A 13,112-nucleotide genomic window follows, 5' to 3' on the forward strand; every position below is an offset into this window, starting at 1 on the left:
TTCAGATGCTTTTGTTTTTGTAGCCAGATGAATTTCACATGAATTTCACTTAAGTAACTATTCAGATACAAATATATTTACAAAATGGTATAGCTAAAACTACATTTATAAATTAAATTACATTAATTTTTTTATTACATTTATAAAATAAAGTTGTTTCAATTAAATTTGTGAAAAGTGCCTGAATTGTAGAATGATATTTGAAACTTTTCGCAAATGATGATGATATCCAGAATAGCTATCTTTATTTTCAATTTTAAAACTATTTGTATATTTAGTTAGAAACGAGTTACTGTGGAAAAAGTTACTAAATAAAATTTAAGAATCCATAGACGCCGCAGTTACATTTATCATGATCGTATTGTGGCTTACTTGTTGTCCTTTTAAAAACTTAATGTACAAATATTTGTATACATATCAAATTAGACTTAAAATAGGATCATGATAAATTGTGGCTTCTAAGCATTTTTAATATACTTTATATATATTCGTAATATATACCAATTTACATATAAAATATTAATTGCCAAGAAATCAGTAATATTAAACCCACTTCATTATTCCGTCATTTCCAAACTAATGTTACGTACATATACATATCAAAGTCGAAAAAAATAATGACAATAATTAGCCATATGCGCAAATTAAAAGCCGCAGGCCGTAAATGCGGACCCAGATGAAGCTAAAAGCGAAATTATCTGTGTTTAACAAATTGGGTGACATTCTTTGAAGTTGCCGCGAGCAGCCGCGACAAATGACAAGCATAACAAATGAATATTATGTGTTTTTTTCTTTTCTCTTTCTTATTTTAGTGTTATAACACCCAACAGAAATAACATTGCGAAGCCCGAAACAAATATGCGCGACACTTGAGAAAACAAAAGACGCATCCGTGACAGTGGCGGCGGGAGCAGAAACGCTGGAGAGGCTTCGAGTGTCGTAAAGTGGGCAAAATCTACAATAAAATTGACACATTCGGTGCAGACGATCCCTCACTTACGTAACACACAACTAGGACAAAGGGTGGAAACACTGGACGGAAGCGTCAAATTGTCTACGCCGACACTCTTAAGGTTGGGTGGACCTCGTTAGACAGTATCAGGATCAGGACTGATTGTGTTGCACTGGCAAAGCACTTGAAAGTGGACATAAAATGGCTTAACGCGACTGTAGTTAACACGATGAGTTATTGGAATAAATTCGAAGCGGCTCACTTGAGAGGCAACGCACCGCAACTGTCACCTGATCCGAGAGGTTCGCACCCGGGACACGTTTACATGCCCAATTGTAGATGAAGTTGTCTGTAATATTGCGCGGTAGGTTGCTGTTGAACAAGTCATCCATCGGCTGGGTGAAAAATTTGGACATATGTTTCTGCTTCTCATCGGTTTCAATTTCACAGGCCAAATATCCTCCTTGCCCTTTTATATATAATATATATATATAGATATATATATATGGCGTGAAAGATGCGCTTCCCATTTCCCGCCGATTCAATTTTTGTTGTTGCCGCCGCCTTCATCGCTGCTCCCGTTGTCTGGGGGGCGTTCTGGTTAATAAATTTTAAAAATGCATTTCAATATTTTTAAGCATTTACTTTTTCCAGCAACCATAGCGTCTGTTTTTGTTTGTATATCAAAACACAATCCCCAATGGCAATCATGTATGAGTTTTCCATAAACAGACATAATGAATGCACCACAATAATATTTTGATAATATATATGCATATATGTTTTACATTAAGAAATTATAATTAAATATGGGAATCATTTTGGGGCGAAACCATCATGTTTTTCCAGCTTTTTATGCACACATTTGATCAATATTTATACTTTAGCTTAATGTGCTTGAAATCACTTAAACATGCATTAATAAGCAATGCGCACGTATTTGATGTTTATCGTAAATTATATTGTTGGTGTTAATTAAAAACCTTCTTCGACGGTTTACTCAGCCAGCCAGTTAAACACAAGTCGGAAGCAACGATCAAACCACAAAGTTGCCGACCAAGCTGCCAAATGTTAGGGTGTTTTTTATTTTCATTTCAATTTGTTATTTTTGGGCATGAATCGCCCTCTAACCTGTGCCAGTGGGCACGGCATTGTGGTTTCAAACAATAATTAAAAGCAAATAAATAAACAGATTTGTTCAACGACTAATTGAAACTCAAATAAATCACAAAAAATTTAACTAAAAGCGTCGCTCAAGACCACCCAGGAAAAAAACCTCTGTGCTCAATCGATGTTGGCGGCAAAAAAAAAAGTTGAGTTGTAATCAAAGTGTTAATAGGCCAAACTGGTTTCGGTTTTGGACATGGTGGGTAGCTCGATCGCCCTGAAGATTTCGCTGCATCCCAGTGCTGACCGAAACCGACGACAATCTGACAAAACACGAAGATGTTGACGACGTTGCTCATTCAGCGGCCGTTCATCTGAGAGTTGTTGAGATTTGCCGCAACAAATACGGAGATGGAGGCGGAGATGGAAATACAGACGAAGCCGGAGACAGAGGCGGCATCAGCCGCAGCAACAGCAGCATCAGCGAGTTTGCTTCACGCCGGTTGCACTTGAATGCTTCAACGACATTCTGATTTGTGGTTGCGGCTGCTGAGACTACGGCATTGGCAACGGGCAGCAACGACAAGGGCCTGGATATATGTAAGAGCGCGCGCCGTTTGCCCGGCAATATTTCACGTGAAAAAGAAAACTACAAAAATTGTATCTATGTGCGTATAATAACAAACAAATGCCAAATGCCGCTTCTGGAACAAAAAAAGGTGAAAGTTTCCACTACGTGGTCTGCAACACACATTAGGCTCTATTGGGATCTTCTATTGGGGTGGCAATGGGGCTCTCCTCGTCTCTCTTGTCGCCATCTCACTCGTGCACCCTTCGGCAGAGCGCGCTTAATTTCAATATGGCGTCGCTGTCGTTTCCGCATGCTGATGATGATGATGCCGCTGTTGATAGACGCGCTTTAAATGCATAAAATTGCTGACTATAAATAACATTTAATGAAACACATTTTTCGATTCTTGATTCTACACGCTGCTTCCCGCCCTTTTCATATTGTTGTGCGGTTAGTTTTTTGTATTATTTTTGTACTTTGCATTTGGCAAAGGATTGTGGCAAAACATTTAGTTTCGCATCTTCTATGCCTTTTGAGTTATTATTGTAATTTGACTGTGGGCAGTCGTGTGGAACGCCAGCCAGTCGGAGTTCGTCGGCGTCATTAGGCTACGATAGTGTTGGCTGCCTGTTGCAGAGTCGTCCATCTTTTGGAATTTTTGTCATTTCCAATTGTACATCAGCATTTTTCACAGTCTATGAAATATAATAAGTTTGCGACAAGTGCACATAATTTCTATACCATGGACCTATGCGTTTAATTAATTCTGCAAAAATAGCAGATAAAAACTTCGAAATAAATCAAGCAATTCACAGAACTTTGCACATCTTACATCTTACAATGTACTCCGCAAGGGATCGTCGGAGATCTACATATATACTGGTTCTACTAAGTACTAAAAAACCACCTACACACATCCGCCCAAATATGTTAACGGTAAACTCGCGTTCGTTTTATGCGTTTCGCGCGCGCATCTCAAAACTTAAATGTGCCGTAACGGTAAATGAAATAGCAAAATAGTTGTTCTTCTTCCCCACACACACACACACACATGCACACAAAGAAAAATTGCACAGAAAACTCTTAAAATTTCTATATGAGTGTTTCTCACTCAATATTTTCTTTTAGTTTTAATGCTTTTATTTTTATTTAAGTGTTTATGGAGAAATAACTAATGAAAACGCCTTAAATTGCACATTTCGCTTTTGTGGGATGCTCTTTTTTTAGTTATTAATAAACACACAACGTCTGCTGTGTGTGTGTGTGTGTGTGTGCGTAAGTGTGTGTTCGGCAATGTGTGTTAAAGCGCAACATGATTCGCTCGATTTAATATTCATTTTCATGCCAAAGGCAACACGCCGAGTTGCCGCCCTTTGATTTATAAATCGTGGCTCCTCGGCGGATCCAAAACCGACACCATATCTACCCAGCGGCAACGATTTTCGTTTTGTCGCGCTGTTTGTTTATTTAATGTCAATGCAATTTAATTCTTGACTTCTTTGTGTGGGTGTGTGTAAGCCAAGAGAAGGACAAGTAAGAATATTCGGCAAATTTAAAATGAATAATAACACCACATATGTTAGTTAAGGGACTCAGTACTTTGATTTATCAAACAAAACACAAATTAAAACATTTGTTGTAGTTTTCCAACAGTTTACAGCTAAGTTCTTATATTTCCACGCTTCAAATGCATTTGCGAATGTTCAGTTACAATTTAAACTTAGTTAGTTAGTATTAACACACAGAACAAGCCAGGAAGTTGGACATCAGGTTTGCGGATTCACCTCTGTAAGAGATTATAAATTCAATATAAATATATATATTTAAATATAAGCCACTACTTACACTATGAAAACACAGAAATATAAGTTAACTACGCTGCAACAAATGTGCCGGGGGGGTTGATTATTTAGCGGATTTGCTGGTTATGGCTTAAGCTTAAAAGGTTGACTATATAGCGAGCGCATTATTCCTGCTTCTGGGGCACACTGAGCTCATAGAAGAGCTTGCCAATGCCACCAAGTCCGACGAGGGCCAGCGCCATGGTGATGCGATAGAGCACACTATCGACAGTGGATCCCTTGAGGAAAACAGGCTTGCCATCCTTCTTCTGGAAATGCTCCTGCACTTTGCGGATTTCAAAGTAACCCTTTGCGATCTGATCCTTGCTGGTTGCAGTTGCACGACGAGAACTAGTGGTGGCAAAGCTGCGCACAACGGCCTGCGTAACAAAATTTGCGGTTAGTTTGGGTGCTCCAGTAAACTTACGTAATTGAGTCATAAATAGCATAACTCCATGGACGTTTGACAATGTACATTTCTCGCAGTCGTACCACACCAGAATAAATGTCTCTAAATCTATACTCACTCTGGATAGGTTCATCATTTTGTTGGAAGTGTTATATTTTTAGCAACTGAAATGCAAACGGTTCTAAGTGAAAAATTCACGGCACTCAGTTATGACAGCTGTTTGACGTCTATGGAGAACGTAGTTGCCACATCGTTTCGAACATGACATTCACACAAATTTACCATTCACACGCATTCATTGGCGGCATTCTCAGGGAAATATATTGTAATTTTAATGCTGACTTAGCTGCAGCTGCTTAGTATAGACTTATTTATTTATTTAAAAAAACAAAAGAATCGCCCAAAGCCGCCATGGGCTTTCTAACAGTATTGAAAAAGATGCGTCAAAAAGAAAAGGAGATGCGTATTCTGCTGCTGTAAGTTTCGCCTGCCAGCAAAATGATTGCGAAGAATTGTGATTCATTCCTTATGAACCTTTTTTAGTGGTTTGGACAATGCAGGCAAAACGACTATACTGAAGCGATTTAATGGGGAGCCCATTGACACAATCTCGCCTACGCTGGGCTTTAATATTAAGACACTTGAGCACAACGGCTACACACTAAACATGTGGGATGTGGGCGGACAGAAGTCGCTGCGCTCATATTGGCGCAACTATTTCGAGTGCACAGATGGTCTCGTCTGGGTGGTGGACAGTGCGGATCGTATGCGTCTGGATACCTGCAAGCAGGAGCTGCAAATACTGCTGCAGGAAGAACGCTTGGCCGGCGCCACATTACTGGTGCTGTGCAACAAACAGGACTTGCCCGGTGCTCTCAATTCAAACGAGATTAAGGAGGTATTTATTTGCATACAGTTTACAGCTCCTAAAGTTATATTAATATATTGTTGCTTACAGATCCTTTGTCTGGATGAAATAACCACACATCACTGGTTGGTTGTGGGGGTTAGCGCTGTTACTGGAGAGAAGCTGCTAAGTTCCATGGATTGGCTCATAGCTGATATAGCAAAGCGAATATTTACATTAGATTAAAGCATCATTATTTATCGAGCAAATACATTTTGTATAGTTTCTCATCCTTTTCGTTGGAAAACTGTGGCTTGAAATTCACTTTGTGAATCGTGACAAAGCCTTCTTCCAGCGTGGGTGCCTGGTACTTTTTCTTCATCATATTGAAGACCATATCATTAATTTTGGAGTGATCCGTGTCCAATAGTTCGCGATAGGCAATATTGTGCTTCGCCTGCGACACCGTCACATTCATCACGAGGCAACGACAGGGCACTTTCATTTCCACGGCCAGAGCCACGAACTTTTTACGCGACGCCGCATCCACATTGGTGTTGTCCACAACACAAGACTGGTTAGCGATCAGAGCCTGCTTGCACGCATTGAGGCATGCTTGCGTGCTGCCCAAAGTGTCTGCATTGGCGATCTTGTAGCTCTTGCTATCGAGCACCTCGGCACAGAAGTGACTCTTGCCCGAGCCGGGCAGACCGACAACGATTATCATTTCGCATTTGTTCGTGTCGAATTGCAGGTCATTTGGTTCATATCGTGGTATTTCAGTGTGCACGCTGGTGGGATCGAAGTCCGGCTTGTTCCATTGCTCCACACGCTTGCCAAGGAAATGAACCTCGGGCGTATAGAAGGAGACTCCAATATTGGTGGCAAAATGTCGGTCTGCCAGCGAATGATCCTTGCGCCGCTTGGTGATTCCCTTGCCCGCCTCTGGCCTGCCAGCAGCATCGCCAACGTAGAAGCAACGCTCTTTATTAATTGGCACAGCATCATTCATTTCATTCTGCAGATGCTCCCACATGCCGGGCAATGGCTTACGATAGTAGCCATCGCCCACAGCTATGAAAACCTGGACGGGCACACCTAATTGCTTGACGATGTTCTTCACCTTCACCTTGAAATCGTCCAGGTTGACTTTACCACGCGCAATGCCGGCCTGATTTGTGAAGAAACAGATTTTGAAGCCGTCCTTGTGCAAACGCTGGAGTTTCTCGGGCACCTCAGGATATATGATCTGCCAGTCGGTTGTGTTCTTTGGGAAGACATTACCCGATTTTGTCGTTATAATGGTGCCATCCATGTCGTAGCCGGCAATTTTGCTAGAGGCTGCCAAATTGGCGCTACTGTAGATTACCAATTTACCATTCCCAACCGAGTCCCATCTCTCCGCCTCACTCGCAGCACCTAGCGAAGACGTTGCTTCATCCTTAGAGCTGCTTTCGTCGTTCTCTGGTGCCGGATTGAAGAGCACTTTATACGGATGCCGACCGTAGACAATTTCCAAAAGATCGCCGTGCTGCAGTTCGCATTTCGTGTGCTGCGGCGCCATTACGCCATTGATGCCGCATGGATTAAGACCCACAACTTTAAGCTTTATGCTAGCCGATGGTAAATTGACTTGCAGTTGAAGCTGACTCTTGGAACACCGGGAATCTCTTATGCCAGTTTCCTTGCTCCGTCCAATCACATTATCCCCGTTAACCAAGTGTATGGCACTGTGCTCGGCCTCCATGGGTTTGAGGATGCAAACTCTTGAAACAGCCTCTTTACTGGCTTTAGCCACGGAACGGTTTAAATATTTGGTTAACGACATTATTATAATACATCAAATAAACAAATTCAAGTGCATAGCGAAAGTGTTTATAATTTACCGATATCATATTCCGATATTTTCAAATGAGTTTTCGATAACACGTAATTGAGATTAAGATATCGATTTTATCGGCGCAATCAGTTAAATTTAAAATAGATTTTAATCAAAGATACGCCTAGTAAATATAAATAAAATTGAATACCGGATGTTGCAAAAATAAATATGTAATAATAATAAAGGCATATACGATCTCGTAAATATAGAATAAATAGTTATTAATTGGAAACGTTTTCAAATTATGTTTAAAATTTTGAATTCATAACAATAAAATAAATTGCGTGTATGCTAAAAAGCATTCAATCTAGTTGCCTCTTCAAAAAACACATATTTCAACTGGCTATGTGTACAGACAAGCTCATTCCCAAAAATTTTTGATTTGATTCATAACATATGTATTAGCTTTTTTGAATTTCCGAACGATATGCAGAGAATCAGTTTCACAAAATTACGCGTAAGTATTTCAATGATATTTTCTATATATTAGCTAATAAATTTTCTCCAGCCACTATTGCGCGAAGCCAATGGGTGTGGCCATATATCCCCCATGCTTGCGCTAACACGTTCGATTCAACCATCTCCGATTGAGATGAACAAGTCTGGAAGCACTCCTGGCAAGATCACACTCAAGATGGCCAAGCTGCAGAAACAATTTCAGGAGAACAATGATAAACCTGTCTTTCTCAAAGGCGGAGCCATGGATTCTATTCTCTACAGACTCACTCTGGTGCTGTGTGTCATCGGCATTGTTGGAGATGCATGGCTATGGCTTGGCTACATAGTAGCCTAATCATAATCATAATCGTATTACATAGATAGTCACGCAGAAAAACATGAAATTTAGTTCAAGTCTATGAAGCTCAACATGTGGTAATGTTACTGTACACAACATAACACAACAAATTACACTTAATATTGTTAATAAAGAAGCATTCCATTTCAATATCAATATACATAACATTCGACTTATTAGTTCGACTTTGGAAACAATTTTATTAACAATTTGTAAATTATAATTTATATGAGACACGACTTTTAAACATTTGTCATTTCGTTTTTGTGCTCTCATCGTCTATTTTGTCTATGACTTGCTTCAAGCAGTCTTTCGTCGATGTCTTCTCTAGGTCGCAGATGCGTGTCAGATCCATTGTAGCGATCTGCTCTATCATCTCCTTAATCTTCTCTTGCTTGATAATCGATTTTACCGACTGACGAAGCCCAGTGCGCGTCTCTGACGTCCTATGCTGCTCAGTGGAATCGTTTTCAATGTGTCGTCCCTTGGCTCTGTAGTGTTGTTCAATAATTTTCCGTATTTTCAGTTTAGTAGCGACACGGGATGTACGCGTTGTATGTTCCAGGGCAAGATTGCGTAGTTCCTGAAAGTTGATTTCCTTAGCTGCTTCAACTCCATCAGCATTGAGTTCCCCTGACATTTCCTCTACAGTGTTTACTACTCCATCGTCGTCGTCGCCACCTTGCTCCACCTCCGTTTCATTCTTCAAAATGGGATCCTGTTCAGAGATATCATTTAGCTTTACATCACTGTGGCCATCTTTGACAGATTCGTCAGGCTCTAAGGTCTCCAGAGGGATATCCACCACTGGCTTTATTTTATCTGTTTCGGGTTTTTGTTTCTTGCGTTTCATTTTTGCATTTTCTTTTGAGGTATTTTCCTTAGATACCTTTTCTTCTTCATGGAGAGGTGCCTTTCCAGCACGCAATCGTTTTTTAAGTATACCAATGCACGGCTTAGTCTTGATGCGCACCGGCAATATGGAGTTGTATTGTATGCCGATGCTGTTGAAGCAGTCTACATATTCCATCGTCTCAAAATCTTCCTGCAGCGTTGCCCACAGTTCCGTGTTGTGTTTGCTCTTCGCTTCCACCAACAAGTGACTGTAGCTGGCGATCTGTGCTTGAGTATAGTTCATAGTCTCATCCTTGCTGTAAATCCAATTGCTTTTTATTTCCATGAAACGCGATACACCGCTCTGAGCAGCCAAATTGGCAATGTGCACAGAAACATTGGCAGTTCCCGGCTCCAGTCGATGCAAACGTGAAAGCGCTACGCCACCCGGATAGTTTGTGCCGGAAACAACAAGCAAGAAAATGGTTATGATCACATTGACCAGCAAATGTGAAGCAGCAATGAGCGCCAGAAAACTATGCCAAGCAGATTTGGCACTGTTCATCCACCTGACAAAGACAAAAGAGAATCAAATATATATTCAAAAACATATAAAACTATTTAACTTACATGCGTTGACAGGCGCAGGCCGCTGCAATGTTGAGAACCGGAAATACATAGATTATGAAGCGCATCTCTTTATGTGGCAGCACTGAATACAAGAGTACGAATAACAATGCCGATAGGGCCAACGACCGAACACGCCGCTCAAGGTAAATGCCAATAGGCACAAATACCAATGAGAGGCCCATGGCACGCGGCAGCGCCGAGTAAAAGTACCACAGGAATGGTGATGTGCCCCAGTTGGAGCTCTTGTTGAGTATGGTGTTGTACCACAACACTTCACCCTCGGGCCACAGAAGGCGACGCCAAAAGAACGAGTCCACCAAAACAGTGCCCAGCAATATGCACACACCAGCGGGCAAAGCAATTTTCAGCAGACTGTAAAAAAAAAAATGCATTGACATTAATGGAAATCTCTAGTTAAAAGCATATGTCAACTGTACCCATCAATTGATAGCTTTTGTTGGAACAGGTCCAGTGCAAGAAACAAGCCCAAGAAAAGTGCCAACTCGGACCGAAACACAATTATGGATATCGCTGAGCAGATGATGAAGGGCTTCGCTTGGCCACGCATCCAATATGTAATGGCATAAAGTACTGCAAACGAGTCAAAATAGAAAATTATTGATAATTGCGTTACAGATAATAAACCAAAAAACATACCCAGTGGCAATGCAAAGATGTTGGGCAAGGGGCGCGTCATATAGAAAATGAAATGAAATTGTGTTATGGTTATGGCCGTAAACCAAAGACGCACTTCAGCATCAAAGATCTTTGTTACCGCCTGGCGCAAATTAGTCCAGGCAACCGAAATGGCACCAGCCAAAACAAGCCGAACTGTAGGAGAAATTGATGTTAGTGAATAAATGAGCCAGACTTTAGTTTTATCAGTGTATTTTACCTACATATTGTGCCCAGAATTTATTCATGCTCATCGCCTCGAAGAGCAGCACAAACGGAGCTGACAATATCGATATAATTAACGGGCCAATAAATGTGCGAGGCACAACGCCTGGATACTCATGATGATCATAAGCCGTGAAATTGTTGCGCAAATATAAAATATCATGCATAGCCTGCAAATTGAAGCTCTCCTCGACCTTTGTGAAGGGTGTATAGAAGAGATGGGCAGCTGCCGTCAGGAAGACGATGGCATCCATATTGCCCACTTGCTTGCCTTGCAGTTGGTGTTGGCGGCAAGCTAATCAGAATCAATGTTGTCGTTTAGCTGGATATTAAATTGGCATGTTACATAATGGTCATAATTGTGCTGGTGTCACACACAAAATGCTATGTATTTTCGGTAAATGCACATATATTTCACTCGTGACGTTTTTTTTTTCTATCATCAAATAGACCGGTCGACGTCAACAATGTCGTCCTATTTGTGCAAACCAATTTAAATATTTAACATTGCCAAGTATTGATATTATAATAACTCGGGCGTTAAATGTATATTTTTGTTTTTCTTTGGAGCACAAATTACATTTCCAAAAAAAAAATAGAAAATTGATTTAAAAATAGATCCGTTCCACGTTAGAAGCAACAAGAATAAAAAATCAAAAACGACAACACACCCCTCTAACAGCTGCTCGTGACTCACGTACGTTTACTATTTTCGCATCGTGAGTAAGTGTGAAAAGGTGGCAATACTGGCAACGGTGGCAGCCTCACAACACTTTTCTACACAATTTCAAATCTCAAGTCATTCTCATTGCCTTCGTGACATATAATAGGAAAAGCACATAAGAACAACAGAAATATGAATAATATTGATCCAGAAATGCTTGATGAGAGTGATTTTTATGTGATTTACAAGAAATTGCAACTGGAATTAGAGCTACTACGCGTTCAGGAATACTACATAAAGGAGGAGCAGAGCAATCTAAAAAAGGAGTATTTGCATGCTCAGGAGGAGGTTAAGCGTGTTAAAGCAGTGCCCCTGGTTATTGGTCAATTTCTCGAAGCCGTTGATGAGCACACCGGTATTATAGCCTCAACAACGGGTTCCAGTTACTATGTGCGCGTCTTATCCACTATAGATCGGGAACATCTAAAGCCATCGACTTCGGTGGCCTTGCACAAGCATAGCAATTGTTTGGTGGACTTGGTGCCGCCAGAAGCAGATAGCACTATCTCATTGATGACACCGGATGAGAAACCAGATGTGACATACGCCGACATCGGTGGACTCGATATGCAAAAACAAGAAATTCGGGAGGCCGTCGAATTGCCATTGACTCACGCCCATTTGTATAAGCAAATTGGTGGGTAGTCCAGCATTTTTGACGCTTAAGCTGATTGGTGATTACCTATAACCCATTAACTTCTGCAGGCATTGATCCACCTCGCGGAGTGCTACTCTATGGTCCGCCGGGTTGCGGCAAAACGATGCTGGCCAAGGCAGTCGCCAATCAGACAACTGCTGCATTTATCCATGTCGTGGGCTCAGAGTTTGTGCAGAAGTACTTGGGAGAGGGACCACGAATGGTGCGTGATATATTCCGGCTGGCCAAGCAGAATGCACCTTCGGTCATATTCATTGATGAGATCGATGCGATTGCCACTAAACGCTTTGATGCCCAGACTGGCGCCGACCGGGAAGTGCAGCGCATTTTGCTGGAGCTCTTGAATCAGATGGACGGATTCGATGAGACTACCAACATAAAGGTAATCATGGCAACCAATCGTGCAGACACCCTAGATCCGGCTCTGCTGCGTCCGGGTCGCTTGGATCGTAAGATTGAGTTCCCTTTGCCGGATCGCCGGCAGAAGCGTTTGGTTTTCACTACCATTACGGCTAAAATTAATCTCGCCGAAGATGTCGATCTGGAGGAGCTAATTGCTCGCGCCGACCGAATCTCGAACGCCGACATTAACGCTATCTGCCAAGAGGCTGGGATGCACGCAGTCCGTGAAAATCGTTATATCGTGCACGCAAAGGACTTTGAGAAGGGCTACAAGACTAGCGTTAAAAAGGACGACTCTGTGCACGAGTTTTACAGTTAAATATCATATATAATTAAATCATGTAAAATTATATAGTATCATCAAATGCAGTTTCTATGTAAAATAGTATTTGATGCGTGTTTTAAATTCAGCGGGTTCTTTAGGGAAGCTTATGAGTGACCAGTCCCGGGTTATTGTAAGTATACTCTAATAAATATGTAAAGCAATTTGGCATTTTTGTATAGTAAGGCCACACTGGTTGTCTTAGAGTCCACATATTGTCCATCATATTGTACCCAC

The 13,112-nt window shown here is 41.2% G+C and overlaps 6 protein-coding genes across 6 annotated transcripts; 3 read left to right on the forward strand and 3 right to left on the reverse strand.

Annotated features, from left to right (window-relative positions):
• Positions 1–4,262: 4,262 nt before the first annotated feature.
• LOC6568497 (cytochrome c oxidase subunit 7A, mitochondrial) lies at positions 4,263–5,149 on the reverse strand. The gene is made up of 3 exons (XM_001994736.2): positions 4,999–5,149; positions 4,476–4,851; positions 4,263–4,416 (listed from the first exon to the last, which is right to left on the reverse strand). Exons 1-2 carry the CDS (start codon positions 5,014–5,016, stop codon positions 4,597–4,599), a joined length of 273 nt encoding a protein of 90 aa, XP_001994772.1. The 5' UTR covers positions 5,017–5,149; the 3' UTR covers positions 4,263–4,416; positions 4,476–4,596.
• A 52-nt stretch (positions 5,150–5,201) lies between these two features.
• On the forward strand, positions 5,202–5,996 carry LOC6568496 (ADP-ribosylation factor-like protein 2). Its single transcript, XM_001994735.3, has 3 exons — positions 5,202–5,356; positions 5,424–5,778; positions 5,839–5,996. The coding sequence occupies exons 1-3, from the start codon at positions 5,292–5,294 to the stop codon at positions 5,971–5,973; spliced, it is 555 nt and encodes a 184-aa protein (XP_001994771.1). The 5' UTR covers positions 5,202–5,291; the 3' UTR covers positions 5,974–5,996.
• Positions 5,756–7,555, reverse strand: LOC6568495 (uncharacterized protein F21D5.5). The gene has a single exon (XM_001994734.3). The coding sequence runs from the start codon at positions 7,553–7,555 to the stop codon at positions 5,981–5,983; it is 1,575 nt and encodes a 524-aa protein (XP_001994770.1). The 3' UTR covers positions 5,756–5,980.
• A 422-nt stretch (positions 7,556–7,977) lies between these two features.
• Positions 7,978–8,565, forward strand: LOC6568494. Its single transcript, XM_032740531.1, has 2 exons — positions 7,978–8,066; positions 8,118–8,565. Exons 1-2 carry the CDS (start codon positions 8,037–8,039, stop codon positions 8,400–8,402), a joined length of 315 nt encoding a protein of 104 aa, XP_032596422.1. The 5' UTR covers positions 7,978–8,036; the 3' UTR covers positions 8,403–8,565.
• A 20-nt stretch (positions 8,566–8,585) lies between these two features.
• LOC6568493 (probable Dol-P-Man:Man(7)GlcNAc(2)-PP-Dol alpha-1,6-mannosyltransferase) lies at positions 8,586–11,341 on the reverse strand. Its single transcript, XM_032740529.2, has 5 exons — positions 10,765–11,341; positions 10,527–10,700; positions 10,307–10,460; positions 9,870–10,241; positions 8,586–9,808 (listed from the first exon to the last, which is right to left on the reverse strand). The coding sequence occupies exons 1-5, from the start codon at positions 11,021–11,023 to the stop codon at positions 8,659–8,661; spliced, it is 2,109 nt and encodes a 702-aa protein (XP_032596420.1). The 5' UTR covers positions 11,024–11,341; the 3' UTR covers positions 8,586–8,658.
• A 69-nt stretch (positions 11,342–11,410) lies between these two features.
• On the forward strand, positions 11,411–12,919 carry LOC6568452 (26S proteasome regulatory subunit 6B). The gene is made up of 3 exons (XM_001994731.3): positions 11,411–11,466; positions 11,600–12,130; positions 12,199–12,919. Exons 2-3 carry the CDS (start codon positions 11,626–11,628, stop codon positions 12,870–12,872), a joined length of 1,179 nt encoding a protein of 392 aa, XP_001994767.1. The 5' UTR covers positions 11,411–11,466; positions 11,600–11,625; the 3' UTR covers positions 12,873–12,919.
• Positions 12,920–13,112: the final 193 nt, after the last annotated feature.

Source organism: Drosophila grimshawi, unplaced genomic scaffold (genome assembly GCF_018153295.1).
Source record: "Drosophila grimshawi isolate 15287-2541.00 unplaced genomic scaffold, ASM1815329v1 contig_311, whole genome shotgun sequence".
Lineage (NCBI taxonomy): Eukaryota > Metazoa > Arthropoda > Insecta > Diptera > Drosophilidae > Drosophila > Drosophila grimshawi.